Source organism: Helicoverpa zea, chromosome 26 (genome assembly GCF_022581195.2).
Source record: "Helicoverpa zea isolate HzStark_Cry1AcR chromosome 26, ilHelZeax1.1, whole genome shotgun sequence".
NCBI classification, from domain to species: domain Eukaryota; kingdom Metazoa; phylum Arthropoda; class Insecta; order Lepidoptera; family Noctuidae; genus Helicoverpa; species Helicoverpa zea.
This window is the reverse complement of record NC_061477.1, coordinates 101,043-123,141: the sequence shown is the minus strand read 5'-3', so window position 1 is coordinate 123,141 and position 22,099 is coordinate 101,043. Positions and strand designations below refer to the sequence as shown.

Sequence of the window (22,099 nt, the reverse complement as noted above, 5' to 3'; positions counted from 1 at the left end):
GGTACACATTAACGGCATCTATCGGATTCCTGCTTAAGGCGTCTATATGCTTCATACGCTCACCCGGCCTATAGTCAATAGAAATATCATAGTCTTGAATTAATAGCCACCAGCGAGCAATGCGTGGAATGAGATCTCGTTTCGTCATTGTATCCCGAACTGCAGTACAATCCGTCACTATACGAACATTTTTGCCTAGCACATATATACGAAACCTTCGCAACGATTCTACCACCGCAAGAGTCTCGAGCTCATAACTGTGATACACACTCTCTTCCCGACTAGTAACGCGACTAAAATACATGACAGGGCGCAAACTACCGTCAATCTGGTTTTGTAAAAGTATGCCTGCAATACCCGATTTGCATGCATCCGTGTGAATTTCTGTTGGTAAACTAGGATCGTAAATTGCTAACACCGGCTTATCACATAATTTATTTTTTAAATTCTCAAAACTGGATCTTTGTGATTCGCCCCATACCCACATTTGTTTCTTTTTTGTTAGTTCGGTGAGCGGACGAGCTATTATAGCAAAATTATGAATGAACTTCCTAAAATAACTACATAATCCAATAAACTGACGCACTTCGTGTACATTATTCGGAACGGGAAATTTAGATACTGCCTCCAACTTAAATTCACCCGGTTGAATGCCATTACATGATATTTCATACCCTAAATAAGAAATTCTATTTTGTAAAAACGAACATTTGCTCATATTTAATTTTAAATTCTGTGTTTGTAATTTTTCAAGAACTTTATCTAGTAAGTCCAGACCTGCTTGAACGTCGACTGATGGAAGTAAAAGATCATCAAGGAATGCTAGAACTTCTGACGATTGTTTAGTGACCTTATCGGAGCTATTTCTATTTAAATGATTTTCTTTGTGTAAACTATCTACGACTTTGTTTATTAAACGCATGAAAACTGAGGGAGCATTTGCGAGACCGAAAGGGACCCTATTATATTGGTAATGACCTAACGGCGTGACAAAGGCTGTTTTATGTGTATCTTCGGGATGGATGCTGACTTGATGGTACCCCTGAGCTAAATCAAGACTGGTGAAGTAGTTCATGCCCGACAATTTCGAAATTTGTTCATCAATATTAGGTAATGGATATCTGTCGCGGATAGTCAACGCATTTAATGCTCGGTAATCGACACATAGACGACTATCCCCGTTCTTCTTTTTAACTAAAACAATGGGAGAAGCATATTCTGATTCGGATTCCTTTATAATGCCCGCTTCTAATAGTTCATTAAGTTTGATTCTAACAGTCTCCTGTTCGTGATGAGCTAATCTATAAGGCTTGCGGTGTACTGGTTCATTATTAGATAATCTTATCCGCATTTGAACTAAATCCGTACATCCTAACTCCTTTGTACAGCTAGCAAAACATTCACTGTATTGAGATAGTAAATCGATCAATTGATTATGATCAGATTTGCTTATCGGGCCTACCCTGATCTTGTCTAAGTCTACTCCACCTATGGCATTATTATCGACACATGAGGCACTCAATTGAAAAACACACTTGGCAAATGGCATAGTACAAGTATTGGCATGTTGACTGACCTGATTATTTGTGCATGGTTCTTGGCAGCTCTCAGCGCGGAGTAGAACGGTTCCTTTCTTCCATGCGATGTCCTTGGCTCCGCTGTTGATGACTTTGAGGTAGCCTTCATGTCCACGTAGTAGCGTTGCCGGTAGAGAGAAGGATACTCCTTGGAACTCGAAGTGCTTTGCAGGTGTTAACACGTGGTCACTGGCCGCATTGCCAATAATATGAACCTTGATAATGGAGACACCTGGCGGTAGGCATTCATTTGCAGCAGTGACGACACGAAATCTGCTAACAGCTTCAGTAGCATCTAGATTGGAAATTAAACAGAGTTCCTTCCGAAGCGTAGCTTTGCCTTCGCGTACAACTAATGACACACCTTCACTGTTTATAACTGGTTGCCCGATCAAAAGATTTATGCCACTCATGTCGATGTCAGTTACGTATGCATTACAGATCATGTGCAGTTCGTCAATTTCAAGCTCGAACTCGACTTCACCGTTACTATTGATGCAACCGCCGGAGAATCCCTTCAAGGATACGGAGACAGGTTTAATTTCGAGACCTAGAAGAGTAGCTACCTCCTTCGTAAGCACATTTACTTGACTGCCCGTATCGATATATGATTTCACAAAAGCACCGTTGATATTTGCAGTCTTCTTGTAAATATCGTTGTAGCTTTGAAGCAGCTTTATTTCTTTCACACTGTCAGTTGTCGGAGTTGCTCCATTTTTGAGATTTGAAGGGCAACGTGGAGCAATGTGACCTTGAGCTCCACATTTATAGCAGCTGCGTTGGTCAGGCAATGGACAGTTGCGAAGTAAATGTCCAGTTTTCTTGCATCGTGGACAGGGGTCAGTGTCAGGGTTCGCGGCAGGTTTCTTTTCTGCGGAGCGAGACATGTCCTTGTACCCTCCTCTTATATCTGGTGCAGGAACTCTGTAGTCATCGAGCGCAGACAAAAAATTCTCATACAACTCGTCAGGTCGTTCGCATTGGAATGCTCTTGCATTCGATTGCAACGCTAAGGGCAGACCTCGTATGATGCAGGACACCGTAGCAATATCCGACAATTTGCTTCTGAAGCACAAAGCAACTTTTTCTTGGTAGTATTTTGTCATACTTTCAGATGGTAGTTTTCTTCTGTTAAGCATTTCTTCGAGAACATGAGCGTAGTCTCGGTGTTTAGGGAACGCACGAAGAAGCATCTCTTTCCACTGCTCCCAAGAGAAATCATACTCATCTAAACGATTGTACCACTTTCTTGCCTGTCCTCTTAGCTTGTCTTGAAGGTGAAATGACTTGGTTTTATCATCCCAGCCGTGTATTTGACCTAATTGTTCAATTTTTTTTATCCAGGCGGTAACTGTGCATTCTTCGTTTTCAGGATCAAATTCTGGAATTAACGATGCGGCGCGGTGTTCTTTCCGACGAATAGGCACTTCGTGTTCCAGATCGTTGAATGCTTTTTCCACTTCTTGTGCTAGGAGATTCTTCAATAGTTTCCTTGCAGGCGGTGTGCATCGACCTTCGTCGTTTGAACTTTCGGACAACTGGCTTACTGACGCAGAATCTTCGTCCTCTCGGCAAGGAGACCGTCGACGTTTGAGTGTAGCAGAGCGTCGTTTCATCGTAGGTTTTTCCAATACCACTTCTGAGTATAAAGACACGGATATAAAATAAATACAAATGACTTGATTAACGTGGTTTTATTTGGGCAGAGTTTCCCCTTACAATTATACAAATCAAATGCAATCACACAATCAACTCTTCTGGCTTTTATATGGCTGGCTGGCGGCTACTTCACCTCCCACCTCTTGAAATTTGGCGGCAAGGCTTGCGCGGTAGGAAGTGACGTAGCGGCTTGGCGTGGCGGGCTTGACAGCTGACTTAATGGCGGCTAGCGACATCTAGCGTTACACATTATTTAAAATCACGTTTGTTGTATGGGAGCCCCCCAAAATATTTATTTTATTCTAGTTTTCAGTATTTGTATAGCGGCTATAGCGGCAACAAAAATACATCATCTGTGTAAATTTCAAATCTCTAACTATCACAGTTCATGAGATGCAGCCTGATGACAGACGGACGAACGGACGGACGGACGGACAGAGGAGCGAAAACAATAGGGTCCCGTTTTACCCTCTGGGTACGGAACCCTAAAAAACCAACTTATAGCAAGTATGTGCCGAATCAAACAAGTACCAAGACCGCACAAATCACCTGTCTATTTACCAATCATTAGGTGTCAATGCAACATAACTTACATGGGCCACCTGCCAATAACCTAGTTGCGACTGGAATGTTTTTAGGTATGGGACAGCATAAAATATCTGAAGTAAATCCCTCGAGACGCGGGTGAAACCGCGTGAAACAAAGAGCTAATGAATTATAAATTACCCTTTAGGATCAGTTACACCAATAGCCCACTGTCTATAGATACTCGTCATACGTGTATACTCGTCATATGACAGGTGTTATGAACAGTGGCGTTGAATTACTTATGACTTGGCCGCTATTGTGTTGTCGATGTGACTGGCCGTCAATATTTTATGTATCACGTCACTCTCAAGATGTTCGGTCGACACAAGACGTATAGCTACTGATATATATACCTTATTGTTCTTAGCATTTACTCAAATATTTACTAAAACCAGAAGAAACGGCAAAACAATTTCGTACAGAAAGTCTACAAAAGCTCCCAGCATTTAATATTTTGAACAAACTGCTCGTATTCAAGTACCATTTCACAGCGAACTAAAGCTTCATTTTTCAAATGTAATTTTTAGTATTTCTGTACATCCAGTGGCGGATTATATTCATAATCCAGGTGTGAAGCGAGCGAAGTGCGGGCGAAGTAATCACTGCTTCGCTCGTAATGCCGGGACTGCCACAATTCCCGCTAAATGTTTAGCAACGTGCAATTTGCTGAATAACTGCGGCTTGTATTTTGTAATCACGTGTTATTTAGTGGTTTCCAATTTGTGCTGTTTAAACATCGATTTTACTCAGTGGTATTTCACTGTAAATATTTTATTATAGTATAAATGTATATATTTATTTATAAAAAAGCTCGGGCTAAGTCAAAAAAGCGTGGATTGATCGATCATAAAGTTCAGCACTAAGCAATGACTGGTGCGGTCGGCCGGTGGATGGGTGAGCATCTTGGCATAGCGAGTTCTTCCATGTTTCGGAAAGCACGGTAAACTGTAGGTCCCGGCCGTCATCTTTGACTCATTGTAAAACATCCTCGTACACATACATATATATACCAGTTTAAGTAGTGGTAGCTGCCTCCGGTTATACTGGAAGCCGATTCCAACTGTGTTGAGAAAAGGCTAGGCAGACGATGATCTTCACAAACAAGCATGTGGTTAGTAATATTTAAAGCTATATAACTGCATATTTGTGGGAGTAACATTGGCGTTTACAATGTCAGTGTGATTTTATGGCCGGCACTAAACTAACCTATTCATGTAGCTTGAGACAAACAACCCGAAGCGATAGCCAAGCTATTGAGGCAACAGCACCTTAACCACCGAGAATAAAATGACTAGTGGAGATATCATAACGCAAAACATCCTTAGAAACGTTCGCTCCAAAACTCGGGTGTTCTTTTTTTGTAACCCATCCATTATTTTCAAAATGCAATCACCAATCAATCAAGATCAATCTTTTATAGATTTGACAAGGTACCAGAACTACTCTTTAGTTCTCGTAATATCGTTTTGATCAAGCCTACCGTACGTAACTTGACTTACAAGAAGGCGCCTGACCTACTTCATGGCATCTCTGCTCACTTACATTCCTCTGTGACCTTAGCACAATATATCCGGCAAGTGGGTCAAGACGGACAAACGCACTGGTCTAGTACCGGCACATATTATTATAGTACTGTGCGAGTGCTGTGAGTATATACAGGTGCACTCTCCCTGCAGATCAGAAGGAATTGAATTAAACTGCTTGAAGTGATCAACAAAGATACGTGAAGATTGGTGAACTAACCTAGCCAAAGATTTAAGGGCAGATAAAGTCCTTACAAAGGTTTTGGGCACATCGATCGAGCCGATATGTATTTATTGGAGAATACAAAAAGAGGAGTAGTACATATAAGGAACTGGGAAGTACATAAGGAGTAATTTCCCATCCCCCAATAAATACCACATTTATGTTAGAAATTAATGTATTTTATTTGCGTAAAACATAATTTTACTTAAAAAAAAACATAGTGTTAGAAATACGAGTTTCAAGTAGTACCACAATAATGAAAATGACTTCCTAAATATGATACAGTTAGCAAATAATTGATGTTTCAGTAGTCAGTAGCCACGTGTCCTGGCGACTCGCCAACATTCGACAATAACTGAGTCACAACTACCCACTAGTTATAAACGTCACCTGATCAAACAGACAGCGTTTAATTGACGTTAATTATCTACTTGTTAATATTAATGCTATTATTACGAAAAGGCATATTCAAATGGTAAAGTTTGGTAATTTAGTTTGCGTACAAAGTGAAAACGAAAGTTATTCATTTCGTTGTCCTCGTAAAAGCAGACCTTAAATTAATAATTATACTTTCGGTTGTGGGCACAGAACTATTTAACATCTGCCTATCCTTTTCCCAACTATGTATGTTCCAAGTCTAACCAGATGCAGCTAAGTACCAGTGTTTTACATAGAACCTATTCATAATAAAATCATTGCAAATGATCTTTACACTACATATTTTAATAAAACTGCTCAATTCGTGCTGATAGTAATTATTACTTTATTATACACACGTATCTAATAACACCATACTATTCAAGTCGACTGCTGCTCGACAACTGAGCTCAAGACTACACCGCATGTTCGCGCCCACACTAAACTTACTAAAACCGAGCGGATGTGTGCCCGGCTCTACGGGACGCGAGGGGGTGGAGAGAGGGACGCGGGCGCAGGACGCGCGCGCTGGAGCCGCGCGCCGCCATATTGATATTGCTAACTACGCACGCCACAAGAGCATTGTCGAAACAAATTAAATTAATATTAAGCGAAGAAAGTGTCGCGTCGTCCGTGTCCTTACACCTGTATTTATTTTATTTTAATTAAATTACTTTTCTTTACATATACAAGAAGAAGTATTATTTTGTCTCCGACAAAAGTGGCGACCGTGACAGGACAAAGAAAAGGACGCTGCGGCGACGCCATTACGAGCCACATATAATCCGACGCGCCGGCGAGGAAAGGAGTGAAGGTGGAGGACATCTGAGCTGCTCGGGAGCCTACTGGAGCCACAGGAGGTCTAGCCCACAAGGAGAGTAAGCCCTGTTCCTTTAATCTGTCCATAATCCTAAATATCCTTTGTGTGTCCTCGACTGTGCGTAGCGGACGCTTGCTACTCGAGCGTTAGGTGTTTATATTCCTAATCTAGCTCCCGGTGGCAGGCTGTGCACGTAATTATAAACATAGCGCTTCGCCCAAGTTTTCGACTCGGCTATTTACATAAAAAGGTGTTGCGTTTTTATAACGTTTAAGCATGTGTGTGTGACGTTTTCATGGCGTCAGCTCTATAAAGTTTTCTAGCTTGAGAGTGAGTTTTAACTGTAATACACGCACGTTGCACGTACCTAATTTTCACGCAATTATTCATAACTCATTATTTCGATTTTCACGCTAATTCCATAGCACTCACAACGCTATTTACGTGCAAATACTAAGGTATATACCTAAGTATATAAAGCCTTTCTAGACTTTTCAATACTCGAACCGCTTTTTCATTTTATTTGCCGACTATTCCAGCTTCCCTCCCCTGTTGGGTGGAGGTCGACACGTCGTGCTAACGGGTTCATCGTGTGCGCGTGCGGCTACGGGCTGCTGGCCAAACTGTCTGCTCGGCGTGAGCTTCAGCACCGGCACCAGCAGCGCGTGCGACTGGACCTGAGCTTCTCTACTTCCCGAAACGGGTTTGAGTGCACATAGTAATTTATTATTACTTATTATATTCGTTATTTGCGTTTGTGAAATTGTGATTATTGTATAAGTGCTATAATATGAGTGAATCAGAGCTCAAAATGGAATTATCCACCTTAGTTAAACAGCGTGGAATAATAAAAGGTAGATTAACAAGATTTGAACAGTATGTAAAGGAATTAACAAGTTTAAAGGATATACCTGCTTTAAAATACAAAGAACTTGAATTAAAAACTAGTAAAATACAATCATTAATAAGTGAATTTGAAGATATACAAAACAAAATTGACATTTTACATTCGGATCCTGACGAGCAGATCCAAGAAAGAGAAATGTTAGAAAATAAGTTCATTAATTTAATAGCAATAAGTCAAGAATTATTAGATAATAGTGGTGTTAAAAAAGAGACAGATCATAATGATCAATTTTCAAGTAATTATAGTTCTCATAAACACAGCGGGATCAAATTACCCACTATAAAACTTCCCACTTTTGATGGAAACTACCTAAAGTGGTTAGAATTTAAAGACACATTCTTGTCTGTTGTAGATAGCAACTTAGAAATACCACATATAAATAAGTTTCATTACCTTAGGTCTGCGCTTGAAGGAAGTGCAGCTGTAGTTATAAAGTCCATAGAGTTTAGCGCTAAGAATTATAAAGTTGCCTGGGACTTATTGTGTCAACGGTTTGAAAACAAAGATATTTTAGTTAATAACCATTTAACAGCATTATTTAATATCGAACCATTAAAGAGGGAATCATACAAATCTCTAAGATTCATTGTTGACCATGTCATGAAGCATCTCAGAGCACTTGAGACGCTAGGCCTGCCAACAAATAAGTGGGACATTCTCATTATATTTATGATTTCATCAATGTTAGACTTGCATACCGCCAGGAAGTGGCAAGAACACAAAAGTAAGTCTAGTGAACTTGTATTGTTGACCGATTTCTTTGATTTTCTTCGCAACCGGGCTGACATACTTGAGACTTCCTACTTTAATAATACTCACTCAGACAAAGTTCCTGATCACAAACATAAAACAAACACACACTCCAAAAGTTTTGTTGCAGCTGTTGATAAGAAAGTAAATAATAATGAATGTCTTGTGTGCAAGGAAATTCACCCACTTTACTTGTGTGACAAATTTAAAGGTATGACTGTGGATGAACGTCTAGGTGAGATTACCAAGTTTAATTTGTGCAAGAATTGTTTTCGAAGTGGTCATAATGCATATCAGTGTAGATTAAAGGCGATGTGTCGTACATGCAAGAAAAAGCATAACACATTAGTGCATGTCACACAAACAGAGAATAGTGAACAACCATCAACATCATCTTTACCGGTGTCACTGTCTGTGGTCAGCAGCGACCAGGTGTTATTAAGTACAGCTCTTATCCAGGTTGTGAAAGATAAGAAAACATACACAGCCAGAGCCCTGTTAGACACAGGAAGCCAATCATCCTTCATCACTGAGAGTTTAAAAGAAAAATTAGGTTTAGTGATTAACCCGGGAGGGTCTGTAAATGTTTGTGGTATTAATAATTCTAATTGTAGTATTAAGCAAAGTTGTAATTTAAAGCTTAAGTCTAGGTGTAATTCTTTTGAGATTAAAGTTAAGTGTTTAGTTGTTCCCAGAATTACTGGAATTTTACCAAATTCTTTAATAAATACTGAATATTTGAAATTACCAAGTAACATTGAGTTAGCTGATCCAAACTACTTTTTCCCTTCTGAGGTAGATATCCTCTTAGGGGCAGATGTCTACTGGGACATAGTAGGCTCTAATTTAATTAAATTAGGTAATAAAAATCCTGTTTTACAGGAGTCCAAGTTTGGGTGGCTAGTGAGTGGCCCAATAAGTACACAACAGCCAACCTCACAAGTTTATTGTAATTTCACTCAAGAAATAAAGGAATCTTTAGAGAGGTTTTGGACAATTGATGACCTTCCAGTTACTAAAACATATTCTGTAGAAGAACAGCTTTGTGAAAACAATTTTATTGAGAATTTTTCTAGATTACCAAATGGTAGGTTTGCTGTGACAATGCCTTTTAAGGAGTCCCCTGAGGAAGCTCTTGGGAACTCATATTATATAGCTAAGAAGTGCTTTTAAATCTAGAGAAAAAATTTGCTAAGAATCCTAGTCTTAAGATTAAATACAAGGAGTTCATAGACGAGTATGCTAATTTAGGACATTTAACAGTTTTAAAAAATAAACCTGAGTTCGGATATTATATGCCCCACCATGCAGTAATACGGGAAAAAAGTGAAACCACTAAACTGCGGGTAGTGTTCAATGCCTCATGTAAAACTAGTTCTGGAAAATCACTTAATGATATACAGATGGTCGGGCCAGTTATACAGAGTGATTTAATATCAATTTTGCTTCGCTTTCGTAAACATAAATATGTTCTCACCGGAGATATAGAGAAGATGTTTCGGCAGACTGAAATTAAGGAACAGCAGCGCCACCTACAACTAATATTATGGCGCGATGACGAAACAAAACCGATAGATATCTTACAGCTAAACACAGTAACTTATGGTACTGCGTCCGCACCATTTCTCAGTACTCGATGTTTGCTACAGTTAGCAAAAGAATGTGAGGATAAGTCTATAGCATGTGTCATTGAAAATGATTTTTATGCTGATGATTTAAATACTGGTTCCGAAACTGTAGAGGGTTTAAAACACATTTATAGGGAAGTTGTTGCTACTCTTGATTCAGCACTCTTGCCTTTAAGAAAATTCAGAACAAATTGTCCTAGCTTATTTGAAAATGATGATGATACAGCCAAATTTGTAGATTTTAATAAGGAATCTAGTGTATTAGGTCTTATTTGGTGTCCTAAGTCTGATAATTTACTATTTTCCACAGATTTACAGCATTCTGCTCAAATAACCAAACGGTCAGTAATCTCTACTACGGCCAAAGTATTTGATCCTTTGGGACTATTAAGCCCTTGTATTATAGTACCTAAAATTTTACTACAACAATTATGGTCTGCTAAACTGGACTGGGATGACCCAGTACCAGTTGAATTTTGTAAGGATTGGTCTAACCTTTTGAAAGAATTTTCATATTTGTCTGATATTAATATAGAACGTTGGGTTTATGTGACAATCCTAAAACTATAGAACTACATTGTTTTGTCGATGCCTCACAACAAGCCTACGCGGCATGTATCTACTTGCGCTCTGAAGACTGTACTGGAAAAGTAACAGTTAGGTTGTTGTGTGCTAAAGCACGAGTCGCCCCAATGAATCCAACCACTATACCGAGGCTGGAGTTGTGTGGCGCACTCCTAGGGGCTCGTCTATGTTCAAAGGTATTAGATTCCTTACAATGTAATATATCCCGAAAAGTTCTATGGTCTGATTCGATGGTTGTGTTGGGATGGGTGCAAACTCCACCCAGGGATCTTAAAGTATTTGTTTGTAATAGAGTGAACGAAATAAATCAACTGACACCGGGATTCGACTTTAGATATGTACCAACTGATCAAAACCCCGCAGACATGGGTTCTAGAGGTGTGTCTCCCAAGCAGTTAAAAGCTTCTAGCCTTTGGTGGGCAGGGCCTTCGTTCCTCGCTAATGACCCTACTTGTTGGCCTACACAACAACAAATCCCTAGTTTACCAGAACTTAAAATCCCACGCAACATTGAATGTCACACCACAATTGTAAATAACATAATTGAATTTGAAAAATATTCTAACTTTAATAAACTTATTAGGATCTATGCATATGTGCAACGTTTTGAACATAATTGCTTAAATAAAAATAGTAGAATTAGTGGACCATTAGATGTTAAGGAATTAGATAAGTCATTATTAACTTTAGTTAGGTTAAGTCAGTTGGATAGTTACTCTGACGAAATTAAATTAATTAGCGACAAGAAAACTCTTAATTGTAAGTCTAAATTACTGTCGTTGAATCCTTTCTTAGATGACAACAATATATTGAGAGTTGGTGGTAGGCTTCAAAATTCTGAATTTGATTATGATAAGAAGCACCCCATGATTTTAGATGCAAAACATCAGTTCACTCAATTGTTATTCAGGCAAGAACATGAACGTTTATTTCATGCAGGACCGCAACATCTGCTAGCGTCTATCAGAGAGCGATTTTGGGCCATAGGAGGTAGAAATTTAGCTCGCAGTACGACTAAGAAGTGTCTACTCTGTACTCGCTTTCGAGGAAAAACCATTCAACCAATAATGGGTAACTTACCTTCGGAAAGAACTTACTCAATGTTTCCTTTCTACACATGCGGTGTAGATTTTGCTGGTCCTTTTACTATTTCTAGCCGCAAGGGTAGAGGAAGTCAATCCTCAAAATGTTATCTATGTTTATTTGTATGCCTCTCGACTAAGGCGATTCATTTAGAATTAGTAAGCAGTTTGAGCTCTGATGCATTTATATTGTCTTTAAAAAGGTTCATATCAAGAAGAGGCAAACCTAGTGTCATCTATTGCGATAATGGCACTAATTTCAGAGGCGCAAATAACGAAATGTGTAGAGTGCTCAGGTCCAATCGTAAGTGTACTGATAATTTCGCGACTGATAATGGTATAAAATTCGTATTTAGCCCGGCGTACTCGCCTCACTTTGGGGGCATATGGGAAGCAGGAGTCAAGTCGGCAAAGTTTCATTTAAAACGCACGGCCGGTAAAGCTTCCTTGACGTTCGAGGAGCTTGCTACGTTATTAGCACAAGTCGAGGCCATACTTAATTCCCGTCCTCTGTCTCCCCTATCTTCCGATCCTACCGATCCTACACCACTTACCCCAGGGCACTTCCTTGTCGGGCGACCTCTCACGTCGTTACCGTCGGCACCTATTAATACGAAGAGTCCAAATCGTTACCAACTTATAGAGAAAATCAGACAAGACTTCTGGCAAAGATGGCGCCGGGAGTTCGTAGCGGAGCTGCAGCAACGCACGAAATGGAAAACCAGGCAGCATGAGCTTCGTGTGGGTGATCTGGTGATCCTAAAGGAAGAAAATGTTCCCCCACTGCAATGGAGACTCGGCCGTGTCACACATTTGTATCCTGGGACGGATGGAGTCAGCAGGGTGGCCGATGTCATGTCTTCCAGAGGCACAGTACGAAGGGCTGTGAACAAAATGTGCATTCTACCAAGTTCAGCCCCAGCAGACACGACACTGATCAATGATGACAAGGATGCTGCCGAGAATAAAGAAGCTTGAAAGCTACCCTTTCAACCCCGGGAGGATGTTCGCGCCCACACTAAACTTACTAAAACCGAGCGGATGTGTGCCCGGCTCTACGGGACGCGAGGGGGTGGAGAGAGGGACGCGGGCGCAGGACGCGCGCGCTGGAGCCGCGCGCCGCCATATTGATATTGCTAACTACGCACGCCACAAGAGCATTGTCGAAACAAATTAAATTAATATTAAGCGAAGAAAGTGTCGCGTCGTCCGTGTCCTTACACCTGTATTTATTTTATTTTAATTAAATTACTTTTCTTTACATATACAAGAAGAAGTATTATTTTGTCTCCGACACCGCACATGCGGACATAACCTCGGTTCCCGCGCTTTTTCGTTTTGCGCTTTTACATCAGTCAATACAAAAACTATTTACAATTTATTTAAATAATAGTCAAAAGTAGACATTACAACTAAATCACAATTTCTAAATATAATTTAAATACTTAAATTTAGACAAATAAATAACTTAAAAGTAATGAATACAATTATAAATTTACACGTCCTGTTAAATCCGGTCTTCATACAAAGTGAAGTCAGTTGCATATTTCAAAAATCACGACAATATAAAGTAGTAAACAAATCGTATGTTTGTCGAACAAGACAATAGTCTCCTCTTAGTTTGTGAGTTTAACGAGAGTTTAAGTGTCCCGTCTCGAAGGACCTAACGTCTGTTTATTTAGTTCCACTTGTGAACTCGTGACGAACTTGTGACGAGCTCGTCACGGCCGGGTCCAACTGGGAGCCGATATATTTGTTCAGTATTAACGTCTCGCTTCATACGTGCGTAGATTCAAGTGATTGTAACGGATTATTTGATAAGGATCGACACATTTCGAAGTGTTTTGATTGTCTTGATATTGTGTGGTTTAAATTGTTAACGATATTCTAACCGTTTCAATTTCATTGTGTGAAATGTGTTAGTAACAATTTGAGGTTTGGATTGCAAGACAAGTAAAAGTTAGAATCTGTCTATTCCCCTAAGAACACGGGTACGATCAATGTAACATAAAACCAAACAGACGTAGTTAATATAGGTAGTTGAGATAAATTCCTTTGGAGCTCGGAATCGAAGTGTTCGCCCTTCTTCACAAACTGCGAGGGTCCGCTCGGCAGTTGTTTTGAAGACATTTATCAAAGTATCATCACGCCCTCGCTCCGGGGGCAGCGGCTCTCGTCACGGTAAAGTTCTACATGGTGAGCGATGTGTATTGGCCGCAATGCCCCAGAGTGTAGTAGTAGGCGATTCAGATGTTACGAGTGGGCGGAGAACGCTCTTGTCTTGATTTATTTTAATAAGAAAGTAACTTGCGTTCGGTTTTCTGGTACTATTAAGTATGTACATCTATTTAATAGAAGACAATATTTTAATTTAGCTCTACCATTATCTTTTTTCGATAAGTACGTAATCTTATTGAAAATTCATGTAATTTTATTTGATGTTTGTAGTACAAAGGCCTAGAGCGTGGTATCGAATACTGCTGAACATTCCGTGCGTGCGTCTGACTCGTTCCAGCTGGTCGGATCGAGGAATGCGCTTATTGCCTCCACCAACTACTACCTATGTCTCACATAACACTGATACTGTTTTACAATAAAAACGTAAAGTTTTATAGATTAAAATCCTTAAAATTAGCTTTATTAATTAGCAGTAAGCATCGTATTTTTAACACGCTTCTTTCCTGGAAGATTGTTTTTTTTTATTTTATTCATCCGTTTAATTAAGGCCCATATCGATAAATATAATAATGTATATAAGGTGCTTTATTATTACCTGCCAGGACTTGAATGGAGGGTAGTATTGCGTTTATAGATTACAATACTGAAGAACCCCCAAAAGACGATCGGTGCACACAAGAATTTAGAATTTACAAGTCCCCTGCAGAGAAGACAGTTTATATTACAACATTACACTATCATGTGGCAGTAGCGAGCATCTATTTCCCGACGCTGCACAAAAGAAGCAGCAGGTATGAACATTATACCTAACTAATGTTCCCCTCATAGAGGCAGAGTAGGCAGGCGCGCTAGTCTAGCTTCCAATATTCTAACCATCTTTTCATTTGATTACTAGAGCTAGAATTTTGAGATTAACCCCATACAATCTTTGTAGCAGTCTTAACAGCCTATCTCTAGTAACAATACCTAGAAAAGACAGATCGATTATTGGAAACAGCCGTAATTGATCTACTTGTAATGTTCGGTCAAATCTTAGTTGAGGGAGTTGTCGGCTCTTGTGATTGCCGAATTAAAACTTTCATTATTAAATATGTTAGTTCGCAACAAACTTACTCGACTTAGTCAACGCTTAAAACTTATGTCGACGTTTAATTAAGTCATTGAGTAAGTTAGTGAATGTCGACACAACTATTTTATTTACTTGTATGTTATTTTAAAGGTCAACACATGTTAGGTTTATTTGAGAATCAGTTTACCTATATTATTACACACTTTTATTTTATTTATTGAAGTTTCATAGTGATCAATTGTTATCGATTTAAAGTGTAAGTGTTCTTAATGTAAATCGTCGTTCATCTCGTGTCGCTGTGGCACAGCATCCCATCTCAAGCGCGAGCCGCTTACATCTCGGCGCCAAGTTCCCGCGCTCTGCGACACAACGAGTTCACATCCATCCGCATTATCATAATCCTGTTTGTGTTGCAGCTTCCAAACATTTCATACGAGAACAGCAGATAAGCGATACTGTCGCGTGCTCAAATAAACACATCTACTCTCTAAACGATTTAAATCTGGCAAGGGTTGCGACCCCTATTCTGCAAAGGATTTTTATTAGTCCCGCGTGGTCAGGGCGAAGCTGTGCTCTCCCTGCAGTCGACCGCCGACGAGTATCCAATCACACTTGAACATTCCGCAGGGGAGCTGAAAACAATGCCAGAGACAAGAAATGTGACGAAATTAAATAAAAAAGCAATTAAAATAATGCTAGAAAAACAGCTAAAAGAACAATAGTAAAATAACAGTAAAAGTGTGCACAACAGTGTCGTTATATTAACAAGCGTTACAAGCACTTGCTTCACAATAACATCTTGCTCTGTGTACAGAGCTCGTTGTCTCCCGGCTCCCGGCTCCCGGCTCCCGACCGCCGCCGCCGGTCGAGTCCTCCACGAGACCCGAGAGGGACATTTTATTTTTAAAACCTCCTCCGCCACAATATCAAGTTAATGACTACAGAAAACAATCTAAATGGAGTCATTGTGAAGGGTTGCTCGTAAAATCAGAGCACTCAGGGGGGGAGGGGGGAAGATAAAAATTAACTGGTCGCTCTTTGTGGAGCAACTCAAATGTTTTCCATTCTTGGTCTCGGCTTTAAGGCGACATTTCCTTCGTTCTTTAAAATACGACTCCAAGTTAAGTACTTTTTTTCAGGAAATTCATTTGAATTTCTTTGTATTTCTTGGTACTTTCGACCCACACGGATACTGATTAGTATATGTTTATCTTTGTACCGTATTCTGATAATATAGTTTGACCACAAACGCAGTCGTTTCAAAGTTACACGCCTTAGTTCAAACAAACCCAAAGTACACTTATGATCAGTGATCATGAGTAAATTAAAAACATTGAAGCAATTTGTAGACACAAGAATGCAACGACAATTTGTTCAAAGATAAAGTACAATTCTTTCTCAATAAAATTCCCTTTATCAGTTCGTACAATAAAAACAAGCAATTAATTCTCGATAGTATTATTGCATTCGTTTAAGAGGGGGTTTGTGAGAGAAGCCGTAAATCGGCCGCTCAAGTGTCCGCCATTGACCGGCCGAAGAATAAAGAGGTCGGGGCTCTCGGGACACGGAGTACAGAATACATGGAGAAATCATAAGGGAAAATGTTGCAGTTATTATTTTCAAGTCAGGATAAATGTTGGCTCACGTGATTACCAGTTTTATTTATAGTATTAAATATTTTATGCGGACGTAGTCCTAGTTGAAATTAATCATTAATCACACTTTAGAATTTTGTAAACCGAATAAGAAAGTAAACTAATTAAACTCTCAGCTTCTACTACTTACTCGTATTCAAAAAGAGTTTTTTTAGCATATTTTTTTTATTTTGCTGTTTAAATAGAGGTATACATTGAGGTAGCACTTTAATGTAGCACTGCTCCGTGAACAGCGCTAGAATTACGAGAGTTTCATGACTTCCTTGAGTAGGTACTGCCCGGCGGTGCTCGGGCGAATCTCTGATAGTAGGCAGTTGTTACAATACTTTGTTCTTATAACTAACGACGCCTTCATTCCACGCAGTATTATTTACTATACTGGCTTCAAGTTACAGAATATTGTATAAGTAGGAAAATTAATAAGTCATATGAAGGCCATTATGATATATGAGACAAAATTACATAAGTGGTACATAAACGGTCAACTATTAAAAGATAAGTATCCAATCTTAATTAAGGGACTATTAAGCAGTAAGCTATGAGTGATGTCGCGTGATCGTGTCTGCTCCAGATAATATAGTTCACAGTTAATTAGTACGAGACTAATATTTTTCTCTCATTCCGAGATACAGACTGATTAACCGAGATTAAAAAATAAATAACCTTTTCTGTTGAGCAAGATTTTAATTAAGACCAGTCTGAGACTCTAAGAAAAACCTAGAACATTTGAACATTAATCATAAAAGAGTAAATCATATCTCAGTTCAGTCGGCGGAGAAAGACGTGAGTTTAATTTAGTTGTGCCTAGCAACGACACCGAACCCGGACCTAATCCCGGCTTAGCAGTGAGGAGACCTCATGTGCGGGACGCGGGATCCCGCGGGATTTGCAGAATTAATCCCGCACTGTTCACTTCCTTAATCTGGACAATCTCGGATTCCTTATTGGCTTTTTCTTGGAAACTTGCTTCGACATCTTGAATGCGGAATGTGACAGTTTTACCACAAGCGATGGATTTATTCACGAGAAACCTTTCTTGTAAGTGTGAGTAAGGGATAGAATTTACTTTGCTGTCATTTATTTATTCAGTAACAATTTCCATTGTGTAGAATTACATAATATGCACATAAAAAATTACAATAAACAATAAATCAATATTAAATATGAATTAATGTCAAAATATACCAAAATATAAAATAACACAGAATACATTTATGATTTTGAAACATTACTTAGTTGTTTATTTAGTGACCTTTAGAATCGTCGTCGAAGAGTTGCTACCTAACTGCTACCAGCTGTCTTTCACATAAATGCATACCACCAAATCATTAATAAAAAAAGGCTTAGTCTCTCTGTGCAATATTTTCATAGTTAAAAGTATTGAGATCTCACAGAAGCCAAGCTGCAGAAGCAGCTTTCTGTATTAGCCAACTTATTTTGTAGTTTAAATTAATATGAAGTAATTCTACCAAGAGTTTTCTGTAGTGGTGTCTGTCTCTAGTTATTGCGGTCTTGAGAAAACAGCATCTCTTTTAAAGCACAGACGAGATATTCTTCAAAATCTATTGAGTCGTCACTGTCAATAACAAACTATACATAAAAATATTGACTTATCATTATAATGTCGGAACTCATTACTGGTTGTATTCGTCGCTCCAGTGGCGCAGTGAGTGTTTATTGAGCGCCGGTCCTTACGTGCGGGCCCTTATTAAGGCGAGTCGACACAAACGTCACACAAAGATACACTAACAAGTCACTCTTATTGCTTACTATTTTATATTGCTTAGCTACTAATACTAAGGCCTATGTTCACAGACAATATTATCATCAGATATCTTAATAGCACTGTATATTATGAATTCTAACGTCCAATTTACAAAGTAAACAGTTTTTTAAAGAAAAACGCCTTAGAGAGTTAATAGTAGTCCATAGTAATTCGAGGTTTTTTAGCCATTTGCTACAAACGCGGTTCATTTATATTTTATTTTAATATTCAAGCAATTCAAAAATAAAGCGACGATAAAAAGTGATTTCAGCTTGAACAAACACTGCGAGTCTGTCAGACATTTAAGAGTACAAACAAATTGCACGCTTTAAACTAGCAATTGTAATAATTTGAACAAATTGAATATTTTCAGAAGTCACCACTGTCAGCACATGTAAGACATTCTAAACTTAGAGTTGTTTGACCTTCATTCTAATGAAATTTCTCAATTTGCGAGAGATAAGTGAGAGATAAGTGAAGTGAGAGCTGGATGCGAGTAGCCGAAAATCGATCTCAGTGGCGTGCACTTGGAGAGGCCTATGTCCAGCAGTGGACTGCGATAGGCTGATGATGAAGTGAAACTTTCAGTAAAGTGGTGGTTCTTCATTTCAGTGAAACGGTTAATTCAGTTAGTGACAGAGTTACGTCGCTTTTATTATTATTTGATTCGGCATTAAGATAATTAGGACCTCTCACTCAAATTGAACGAATTTATGAAGGTCTGCTTTACGACGAACTAGCTACAGGGTGTTGTGGTCAGTTCATACGAGTCACTTTTTTATTATTCTAATCTTAACTTAATTCGAAATATGTATTTATTAAACGAAGTAATATATATAGGGGTATGTTAAGTATATTAAAATTATAATCTATCTGCTTGCAAGTTAATGCCGTACATTCTAAGTTATAATTCCAAATAAATTAAATAATAAACTTTTGACTTACGGACTCAGTAACTGCAGACAGGATAGAAGTAATCTTTATTCAGTTATCGTGTCGCGCAGTAGATATTATAGCTTTAACTCGTTAATTCCTTCCGTAATTAATTTGAAATTCCATCAAAACTCAGAGGGTTAAAATCGCATCACCGTCGAGTCACCCTGTATATCGCGATACAAGTGGGAGGGTAGTCGTAACTCACGCGCAGACCGGCACAATCAAATTAGCATAGAAGTGTTCCGCAATTAGTGGCCGACCCTATCTAATGCCTTTTTAAACAAACGCTCCCGAACCTTAGCCTGGAAGATTTAAGACTGTTTTGATTTCACGACCTTTTTTTGTGACTTCAAGATGTTTTTCTCGGAAAACCCACAACAGTTTTACTGATACTCTTATAGAACAAGTCTCATTATTGACGACAGAAATGTTTTACTAACAAAAATATCTTTATCTTTACATATCCTTCCGTTAAAAGAACTTTGTTTGATTTATAGATGTTAGAGTGTAGATATAAAGTCTTTATTCCTCAGTATCTGAGCTGTGAATAGATAGTTCCGTATGAATAGCCACGTGATCGCGGGTGGTGCCGCGGCGCGCGCTAGTTGACCCACTTCGCGCAAAAACTCGCCGCGTACGTGTATCGACACGTGAGGACGCGTCCTACGTCAAAGATCAATGCTAAGAGATGTCATAAGATATAACTAGTAATTATTGTTTTAAATCTGCAAGTAGTTATATGTACTCTTTACTTGCAGATTTTCATCATAGGTGATTAATTAGGGGTATATGATGCATTTCACGTTTGGAATTGGCAATACTTTCAGCTCCAACTAGGAAGCCGGGGAAAATATAACTAGGTTCAGTGTGTTCTGTGTATTCAGAATCTGAAAAAGTAAAAAACAACCCACAAGAAATCTGAGGGCACGGCAGTGCCCCAGCCAAGACTCGAGCAAAGCAGGCACGGCCGTACCATCTTTTCTCGAAGCGTTTCGCGGCTATTTCAGTCCCCTGTATCTTCCATGTGAACAAAGCTAGGAGTTTAGGTTTTCGATGACCAAGAGTAAGTATTAGAACAAGCTCAGTCTCAAAATTACAAGACATTTGAATAAATAGTTTACCAGTTATGAGCGATCAAAGTTACACTATTTTGTCACTGACTCACTGACCGATCATCAAAAGTCTAAGGTACTTCTAGCAAACTTAGAACCTTCAAATTTGGCACCAAGGTAGGTTATTAGCTACATATAAAGGAAAAATTATAAAAACCTTAAAACTTAATAAAAAAATAGGAAACAAATTTATATTTGCGGTTTTTCAAGAACATTGTGTATGAATTTTGACTGCATTGATAACTTTGTTATTTATTTATGTACAAAATGTTACTATTTGTTTTATTGTTACGTAGTGGTATATTGTTATTATGTATTAAATATACAACATATTAATAAAAAAGCTAGGTTTAAATGAAATGAATAATGATAAAATCTTTCATATTAATGCAGTGCGATAAACACTGCATGCTCGCTCGATAGATGGCGTTGTCCTGGTCTAAATCGCGCTATGGTTTCGTTACATAGCTTAGTATAAGTAGTACTTAAAAAAAATCAAATAATTTCATGTGATAGCGTCATCTACCTCTGAAATAAATCTCTTTTATTCTAAAAGCTATTCGATTAAAAAATTCGACAATTTCGAATTTTTTTAGGTTAAAAAAAATATTGTTTACGTGCTACTTTAGGTGTACATATTTAGTTTGTTATATATTTAGTTAGTTGCATGTAAGTTAATTTAATTTGTTATATACTTAGAGAAGAAAGAGACCTACAAAAAATAAATTAGATCCCACCAAAAACATTAAATGTAAAAAAAAGCCAATCCTCTACGCAATTCCTCCACCATAAAAAGTTTTGAGATCGCATAGAAGCCAAGTCCTGTTCTACTTTATTTGTAATAATAAATCAATATTTTGTGACTATATCAATAGTTTTGTTCACATTACAATAATACTGTCTTGGCCATGAGCACAAGTTAAAAGTCGCTCCTTGAAATAATGTGCGTTGATAAATTCTATATGGACATGATTTTACGATTGGACTGATTATGGACTGATTGGAATTTGAGATCACCATGGACTAAACATGCGCCATAGTACATGTGCAGTTCATTGATGTTGGATGAAACTGACTGTCGGTCATTTAGTAACAATTGAATAAACTAAAAGTATTTAATTCTGTGATATTAAACTTCATGTTTGACTTTCACCTCTCCAAGATATGCTGTATTATATTTGCAGTTTATTGTGCTCATGGCCAAGTCAATATTTTTGTTTAATATATAGTAGTTATACAATAGTTTTGTTTTGTTAATTGTAATGTGAACAAAACTATTGATATAGTCACAAAATATTGATTTATTATTACAAATAAAGTAGAACAGGACTTGGCTTCTATGCGATCTCAAAACTTTTTATGGTGGAGGAATTGCGTAGAGGATTGGCTTTTTTTTACATTTAATGTTTTTGGTGGGATACTTTTAGCTCGAAGAAATCAAACGGTGTCGATGTCCTTGACTACTCAAGATGATTAGCTTAATCGTTTTTATATCCATCGCGATATGCGTCACGTTATCGCGTGTCATCGAGTCGGTACCGCAGGTGGGACGCTGGGCACGTGTGAAGATCACGCGGCGGTGAGAGCTTCTAGTAGTCTCACAGCTCAGAAACAAAAGACGCGCT

At 38.5% G+C, this 22,099-nt stretch overlaps 1 protein-coding gene across 1 annotated transcript; it reads left to right on the top strand.

Moving 5' to 3' along the window:
- Positions 1–6,415: 6,415 nt before the first annotated feature.
- LOC124642965 lies at positions 6,416–13,026 on the top strand. The gene has a single exon (XM_047181789.1). The coding sequence runs from the start codon at positions 7,598–7,600 to the stop codon at positions 9,635–9,637; it is 2,040 nt and encodes a 679-aa protein (XP_047037745.1). The 5' UTR covers positions 6,416–7,597; the 3' UTR covers positions 9,638–13,026.
- Positions 13,027–22,099: the final 9,073 nt, after the last annotated feature.